The following is an 8,987-nucleotide window of genomic DNA, read 5'->3' as shown; positions in this document are numbered from 1 at the left end:
AAACCGACGGTTTCACAACAAACTTTATTGAAAGTAAACCGGTAAATAATCCCGACTTTGTCAGAACAAAAAGTAAAAGAATTCATATTTGTCACCTTTCCCTGAAATTTTCGGCTGAGAATGTTCTATCAAAGTGGCTAGAGTGAATTTTTAAATGTTATTGAGGGGGCCTGTTAGGTGCGCTTCCGGGTGAAAGGTGAAGCAATGGCGGGTGCGGCGAATCTGAACGCGGTGCGGGAGACGATGGACGGTGAGTGTGGCTCCTACAGCTGTCGATGTTTCGTCTCATTGCTCAGTCAAGTTCGGCTGTTGACTGCCTTTGAAGCTTACTCTGGGTGCTCCTTCCCCGAGTTGCTTCTCTGCGTGTCGGCCGCACTGGTGGGGCCGGCAGAGCGATGGGAGCTTGATCCACAGTGGTCGCTCTGGAGCTCGCGAATACTTGTTTCAATTCCCCGTGCTATCACACACCAACCTGCCCAGATAAGACTAAACTTAACATGGAGGAACAGCTCCTAACAATCCACCCTTCACAACCGGGCTGCATGTATATTGAGGTCGTCCTTCCTATGTTCCTATTTCCTTCCGATCTTCTTGGACGTCCTGTTTCGCATACCACTATTATTTATTTGTTTTATTCTCCCCTCGATTCTATCCTCTTACTACCCAGATATTTCATCACTGCCCCATATAGCTCTGCTGTCATCTGCTTTGGGTCTCGGCTCTTTACTGTTTTCCTTAGATGCTGCCTGGCCGCTTGAGTTCCGCCAGCATTTTATGTATGTTGCTTGGATTTCCAGCATCTGCAGATTTTCCCCTGTTTGCCTTTCGACTCTTGCTTGTTTGTTTTCCATTGTCGCGATCCTTATTAGATTCCAGTACCGGTGGTCTTTGTGTGTCTTCGCTTATCACCCTTCAACTGTCTTCTCCTTCACCACTTGGTTACGTGTGCTTCTCCTTTATTTATCTGTCTCCATCAGTCATCCCCTTGTGTGTCTCAAACTCCATCTCCTCCTCCTTCTGACCCTCCTGGCTGAAATTTACTGTCATCTTTCATTGCTTCCCTGTTCAAAACCTACTGGCAATAATGCACCACTCCCCATCACCTCTTTGTAATGACTATCACTGCTCTTTGTCCTGAGGCAGAATTTTGGCCCAAAGCATAGCGAATTCCTCTGCCCACAGATGCTGCCCAGCCTCCAGCATTCTCTTGATTCTCCTCTGACTGGGGAAGACATGGAGGTGGCAGGGTGACCATTTGTGTGGGCCCTGGAAGCAGGCCAAAGCTCTTGAAATCGTGCAGGGAGGTTCCTACCGCTGACAGTTCCTACTGCTGGTGGATTGCCAGAGGCTCAGCTTGAGGAATGAAGTGTCTGGACAGGCTGCTGTAGGATGCAAAAAATGAAACTTGATTAATGCCACCGTGTCCCAACGTAGTTTGACACAGTCAGCTGGAGCTGCACTAAAGCCTGGGCCCTGTTGCTGCTGGTGAACAACAGACTGTGACAATTATTTTGGTCTTGGAATAGGCTGGTGTCTGATTCATTCACTGTGTGTAAAGGAAGGAAACCAGTTGATCTATGGTTATACTTGCTACAGTTGTGAATTCATAAGTGATATGATGTCACATGCCTATATTGTTCTGGTTGATTACTGTAAGTTATTCTTGGTCACAGAGATCAAATATATGTTAATGAGCTTGTGAGGGTGTTAGACAGGTGGGTTATGAAAGCGAAGGGAAAAAATGGCTTGAGTTGCTTAAGCGCTTTAGTGCAAGAGTGTTTATGAGGTGCGTCAAAAACAAAAGTTAGCAAAAATAGTGAAAAGAAAACTGCTAATATTTACAAAAAGATATCTACCAGAAAACAGAAAGCAGCGCATACTATTTTTGTCCAGTGAACTCCTGGCAGTTGATCTCCCACTGAAAGTGATGAGCCCCATTTTTTAGGCACTAGGACATACCATCTTTAATTACCCATAAAGTTTAACTTCGGCTGGTGGCATAGTGCAGTGGTCCCCAACCACCGGGCCGCAAAGCATGCGCTACCGGGCCGCGAGAAAACAATACGAGTCAACTGCACCTTTCTTCATTCCCTGTTACGCCCACTGTTGAACTTGAACGCACGCGAGGACATCAGTCAGTCATTAACATTCAACTACTCGATGAGTAAAAAACAAATGTCACTTTAGAGTTTCTTTGGAAGAGATGGTAGGGGACATAAAAGGCCTAACGATGATGATAACACAGAGACAGCTGAGGCCGAGACTGCAAAAAAAAAAGAAAGCTTCCTTCAACAGAAAATACAGCGAGTCGTACATAAAATATGACTTTATTGCGACCGGTGACTCGCACGCTCCCAGCCCCCATGTGTGTGATATGTGGAGACAAGCTGTCTAATGAGGCAATGAAGCCCTCAAAACTGCTTTGGCACCTTGAGTCCAAGCACCCTGCACTTAAAACAAACCTGTTGAGTTTTTTGAGTGGAAAAAAACATGAGCAAGCGGGACAGGAGCAAGTGCTGAGAGTCATCACCTCCACAAATGTTGCTGCTCTGAGAGCGTCGTACTTAGTGGCTAGCTGTATTGTTAAGGCTAAGAAGCCTTTCACTGTTGGTGAAGAATTGATTCTGCCTGTTGCCAAGGACATGTGCCGTGAACTGTTGGGAGAAGCTGCAGCTAACAAGGTGGCACAGGTTTCTCTTTCAGCAACCACAGTTTCAAAGAGAATTGATGACGTAGAGGAGGACATCGAAGCTCAGCTTTTGGAACGGCTTAACGAGTCTGGTTTCACTACCCGAGTCAAAGAGGTTGCTCCTGAATGCCAGTCTACACACTGTGTCACACACAGGGAAATGCTGGCTAGCCGAAAAATGTCACCTGATCTAAACAGCGTACTGAGTGACATTGTTGAAGTTATCAATCACATCAAAGCAAAAGCCCTTAACTCATGTCTGTTTGAGCAGCTTTGCAAGGAAATGGATGCAGAGCACAAACACCTTCTCTTACACACTGAAGTCAGGTAGCTGTCAAGGGGGAGAGCCCTGGCCAGGGTTTTTGAGTTAAGAGAGCAGCTGCAGAGATTTTTTTCAGGAAAAAAGTCACCACTGGCAGCACACTTCAGTGACGAGGAGTGGATAGCAAAACTCGCTTATCTGTGTGACATCTTCTACCTGCTCAATGAACTCAATTTGTCACTTCAGGGTAGAATGACGACTGTCTTCAAGTTGGCAGATAAAGTGTCTGCTTTCGCAGCCAAACTGGAACTATGGGGACAGCGAGTGGACAGGGGCATATTTGACATGTTCCCAACATTAGCTGGGAATTTGGGAGAGACTGAGGCTGCACCGTCCTTCTCACAGCTGGTGCGTGATCACCTATCTTCGCTGTTGACCGAATTCGAACGTTACTTCCCAACCGCAAATGACCCAAGACGTGCAAAGGAATGGGTCCGTGACCCATTTGTGAATGTCCCCGGTGAATCATTCATGTCAGTGCGGGAAGAAGATCAACTCCTCGAGCTTGAAAATGATGGTGGGCTGAAAAGTATGTTTGATGTAACATCTCTGCCGGCATTCTGGATCAAAGTCAAGGCTGAATATCCTGAGATAGCCACGAAAGCAATGAAAACTTTGCTTCCATTTCCAACATCATATCTCTGCGAAGCGGAGTTTTCTACAATGAATATAACGAAAACTAAATTGCGGAACAGACTGGACATAAGGAACCCCCTTATCACTTATAATTGACTTATCACTATAGTCTGTCTGTCTAGGTACCATATCCAATGCTGACATTGCTGACCATGGTTTTCCACATAGATCTATCCTTCGTTTTTTGGATGACTTCCATTTCCTCGATGTGTAGCCACCTGGCTATGCTTTTGATGTACATAAGCCGAGGTCTTCCTCTAGGTTTACTCCCCTCAATCTTTCCAGAGAGTATGAGTTTTCCTAGTTCATCTTTCTGCATGATGTGTCCTAGGAATCTGAGCAACGCACATCAAAGTTGCTGGTGAACGCAGCAGGCCAGGCAGCATCTCTAGGAAGAGGTACAGTTGATGTTTCAGGCCGAGACCCTTCGTCAGGAATCTGAGTTGTCTTTCTCTTATTGTTGGTATGAGTGATCGAACTGCTTGGGCTCTTCTGAGAACTTCTTCATTTGATGTGTGTGTGGTCCATGATATTTTTAATATTCTCCTGTAGAACCATAATTCAGCTGCTTCCAGTCTCTTTTCCATTGTTGGGGAAATAGTCCAGCATTCACTTCCATAAGTCAGGATAGAATAAATGTAGCACTGCAGTATTCTGTTTTTAGTGTACGTGCTCATCTTTCTGTCTGTTAATACGGTCTTCATTTTTTGAAAGCTTCTTTCGCCATTGCTATTCTGTATTTGATATTTGTGTCGCACCTGCCATTACTTGTTATTAGGCTGCCAAGATATTTGAATTTGTTGACTTGTTTGATGTTTGTATTTCCGATCTTGATCACGCATTGTGGGACATTTGTCTTTCTGGAGATGACCATGCTTTCTGTCTTCTTGGTGTTGATTGAGAGGCCTCTGCGATTACTTTCTGCTGCCACTATAGTGAGTAGTTCTTGAAGTTTTGTTTCTGAGTCAGCTATTAGTACGATGTCATCAGCATATCTGATGTTATTTATATTATGGCCTCCAATTGTTAATCCTTTGATGTCTTTGATACTTATCACTATATTCATGTGAGGAAAATATGCGCTGCATGTTTAATATTAAATTCACTAGAGAAACCCTTTTAGAAACAAAATTGAGTGTATTAGCCACTGATAAGTGACTTATAGTTGACTTATCACCTATATTCCAGTCGTGATTAACCACCGCCCCCCCCCCCCAAGTCAGCCGGTCCTCAAGAATATTGTCAATATTAAACCAGTCTGCGGTGCAAAAAAGGTTGGGGACCCCTGGCGTAGTGGCATCAGTGCTGGACTTTGGGGCGAGAGGTCCTGAGTTCGAATCCGGCCGGCTTCCTTGCACACTGTCCATCCGTGCCTGGGTTGAATGTCGACCTCGTAAAAAAAAAACCTGGAGATGGATGGGCTCCGCCAGGTTTCAGATGCTCAAGACACGCATACCAAAGAGCTTGTCATGACAGCGCCCCGACGACTCCACCAGGAGTTAAGAGTTTGCGCGCACACAGACAAAGTTAACTTAAGACTGCACATGGATTAGAATATGATGAACTTCACAAAGTAGTTACAATCCTATTGCAAAATAAACAGAAATATCTACCTTAAATACAGTATACAACCAACATCTACACGTTACTAAAGAAATGGAATATCCCCCCGGCTATGGCAGTAAAGGTGCCACAAAGCTACCCTGAGGGCATCAGCTTGACTTAAAACCCATTATGAGACTATACCGAGGGAAGTCATTGAAGTGCATGCACTCAGTGCAATGACAGCAAATCACAAGGCAACGTTTGTGTGCATGTGTAAGGAGTGCATTTACTGAGAGCTCTCTATCATAAAGGGAGTATAAGTTACTGTGGTATGGAGAAATGAGAGGGGGCGGAGACTAATGGAATTGCCCCTTTGGCGCCATTCTGGATGTGATGGGTGCAATTGGCTACTTTGTATGCCAATACAAACATGATCAATAAAATTATTTGATTGATTTCTAGGTTGAGGTAATTGGGCTTAGACTCTAAAGTTTAGAAGAGTGAGAGGTGGATCAGTTTTATTATCACTAACTTGTGTGATGCAAAATCCTGTTTTGTCACAGCAACTCAGTGCAAAAATTAAAGTTGTTAAAAAATAAAATAGCACAAAGGTAAAGAATAATGAAGTCGTGATCATGGACTGTTCAGAAATCTTGTCGTGGATAGGAAGAACCTAGAATATGCAAGATTCTGCATTATCTTGATAGGTAGATGCTGTGAGAATGAACATTTCTCGGGTTCCAGTCAGGTACAAGCATTGATTTAACTGACAATTCAATAACAAACTGCCATCTTCATCAGGGATGATGCCTCGGCATGACTAGTCTGGTGGTATTTATGATCTCGTCATGTCTCTCCTGTTTGGCTAGTACTCATCCAATCAGTTTTCCGTTGATCCACCTTGTTTACCATTGAATTCCAATTCTTATTTAGAGTGAGACCTTTGTTTTTGTTAAAATTCTTTTTCTCTAGTTTTATTTCAATGGCTTCCTTTATCAGGAGGTCCTAAAAGCCATTGGTGTGGCACAGTAGGTTTGTGCAGTCGAAGTCAATCCTAAGACCATTGCAAAGGCAATGTTCTGCTACCACCATTTTCTCTGAGTAACCCAAATAGATACATCTCTTGTGGTCCGTGATGCGGGCTTCCACCTGGCCAATATGTGCTGCTCCTCATTCATCATTTATTTGTCATGTATGCCAGGAAAGCACTAGATCCTTTTTCACTGTGAGAACGTGTTCCTTGTTTTCTTAGTTTCCGAGAAGGGTGGAATGACATGATTTAAAATTGAGATAAGTAATCTCCTTGAAGAATGTGCACCTGAATTCTTACCCCAAAGAGACTTCTGGATTCTGAATCTTTTTAGTATATTCAAGTTGAAATAGATTGTGTAAACTTCTTATGAATCAAGGTTACAGAGATAAGGTGGAAAGTGGGGTTGAGATCTGCAATTAAAATGGCTGTGAACCTAAAGAATGATTGTAGTACTGAGGGGGCTTGAGAACCTGTTCCTCCTCCTATGTCAAAGCACAAAGAACAAAGTTTGAAGTAAATTTATTATCAAAGTACATATACATCACCATATACAACTCTGAATTCATTTCCTTGCAGGCAAAAGGTGCTAGCAGTTTTGAATTCTTTTCCAAAAACACATCAGTTGTTAACTTAAAATGAAAATTTGAAGTTAACCAAATGTAGTAACAGATTTATGGAAAACGCCACAACTATTAAGTTGGGTAGTAGAAAAGAGTTAAATCACTTTCACCCGTACCGGCACCCGTATCCACTTTAACTTTTGATAATGGGATAGTAGTCATCATGAGCCATTGCACTCCTTGCATTGAGGCTACTCTTGCCATGTTGTTGGGTTAGAGCAGGGGTCGGCAACCTTTTTGTCTCTGTGGGCTGGATTGCGTATTAATGAGCGGACAGTGGGCCCGATAAATGCCATAAAAAACTTGAAATATGGGAATTATCCATTTAAATACATCTAGTTATGTTTTGCCTCAAATTAATGAATAACGCATGCTAGAAAATCATTTGTGCTTAAGGTTGCCTACCCCTGGGTTAGAGTTTGCCAGGAAAGAGTGGTGAAGGAATAGCAATATGGGTGAATCCACGTGTGAACCTCCCTAACCTTTTATATGATAAATTTCAAATTGAGTGTTTCTCTGGTACTTTGACAGAAAGCTTGGTGAGTTGTTGCAGAGCATTATGGAGGTTAGATAGATTTAGCTATGTTGTACAGGTAATGAGGGAGTAGACATTTAAGAGAGGTGTTGGAGTCGGTGTGCCCACCAGAGGCTTTGTAGTGTGACATCCAAGCTGGAGTCAGTGTTGCCCCCCAGTGTTCACTCAGCAGAAGACAAGTATTGTGTTTTACTGCAGACTGCTGCAACATTCATGGGACTCTGTCTTGGACTGTATAAGTATGTGTGTATTTTACTGATATCTTGTATGTGCCTTGTGCTCTGTGTGACTTCGTACTGTGTTCTGCACCTTGGCTGTGCAGTAATGCCGTTTCATTTGGCTGTATTTGTGTATGATTGAATGATAATTAAACTTGAAGTTGGTGAAGCAATGTCTATCAAGTAAGCAGATGCTGAGTTTCTTGTTTGGTATTGGAGCAGTAGTTGTCAAACTGCTGTAATTTTGTTGGTGATGAAAAGATTTTGAAGGATTGCCAGGATTCTTTCTAATGTGCCTTGGTTCTTCTAGAATGTCCTGGTGTTTGACATCCATTTGAATGTTTTTTTCAAAGTGTTTATTACATTTTTCTGAAGAAGAAATCTTCGGGGAGCAAAGCACTTTGAGACAGTCTGACATTGTGGAATGCACCTCATAAATATAAGTTAGTCATCCTTGCAAAGTGGGAAATATGCAGCATATGCATCCCAAGCAAACAGTGAACAGAGGGCAACCCAGTAATGGCAAGAGGTTAGTTGATAGTTCACTGATCTCCAGGAAGAACATCCCTGTTTTTTAAAAAGTAATGCTGCTAGATTCTTTACAGATGGCATGTTGTTTTCCTGCAATTGTAGGACCGACTTTTGCTTTGGGCATGTCAGCTGAGGATTTAGTACTCCAGATGCTGCGTCCTGAACCTATTGATTGAGGTGAAGCTGTTAGACTGGCATACATGTTGTAAACTAACAATCATTTTCTAATCCATCCCAATACACAATTCCACATCTTTTTGTGGGTTTCCAGGGAATGCAGTATATATTTAGACTTTGGTTGTTTTAGCAAAATCTGGAACTGTCTTTCCCAATCTTTTCACAAACAAGAAAAAATCTGCAGATACTGGAAATCCATGCAACACACACAAAATGCTGGAGGAACTCAGCAGGCCTGGCAGCATCTATGGAAACGAGTACACTCGACATTTCAGGCTGAGACCCTTTGGCAGGACTGGAGAAAAAAAAGCTGAAGAGTAGATTTAAAAAGGTGGAGGAGGGTGAGAGAGAAACGCAAGGTGAGAGGTGAAACCTGAAGGGGGTGGCATGAAGTGAAGAGCTGGGAAGTTGATTGGTGAAAGAGGTACAGGGCTGGAGAAGGGGGGGGTCTACTAGAAAAGGACAGAAGGCCATGGAAGAAAGAAAAGTGGGGAGGAGCACCAGAGGGAGGTGATGTGTAGTCAGGGAGATAGGTGAGAGGGGGAAAAGGGGATGGGAAATGGTGAAGGGGTGGGGCATTACCGGAATTTCAAGAACTCGATGTTCATGCCATCGGTTTAGAGGTTGCCTATATAGAAAATAGGGTGGTGTTCCTCCAGCCTAAGTGTGGCTTCATCACAA

The 8,987-nt window shown here is 43.3% G+C and overlaps 1 protein-coding gene across 1 annotated transcript in view; it reads left to right on the top strand.

Moving 5' to 3' along the window:
- The first annotated feature begins 103 nt into the window (after nt 1–103).
- The window catches only part of mzt1 (mitotic spindle organizing protein 1), a 33,526-nt gene continuing 24,642 nt past the window's right edge, over nt 104–8,987 (top strand). Inside the window, exon 1 of the mRNA XM_063047511.1 lies at nt 104–250. Coding sequence (XP_062903581.1) covers nt 205–250 — 46 coding nt within the window. The 5' untranslated portion in view covers nt 104–204. The remainder of the gene's footprint in view (nt 251–8,987) is intronic.

This window comes from Mobula hypostoma, chromosome 5 (genome assembly GCF_963921235.1).
Source record: "Mobula hypostoma chromosome 5, sMobHyp1.1, whole genome shotgun sequence".
Classification (NCBI taxonomy): domain Eukaryota; kingdom Metazoa; phylum Chordata; class Chondrichthyes; order Myliobatiformes; family Myliobatidae; genus Mobula; species Mobula hypostoma.
This window is presented reverse-complemented; position numbering and strand designations above follow the sequence as displayed.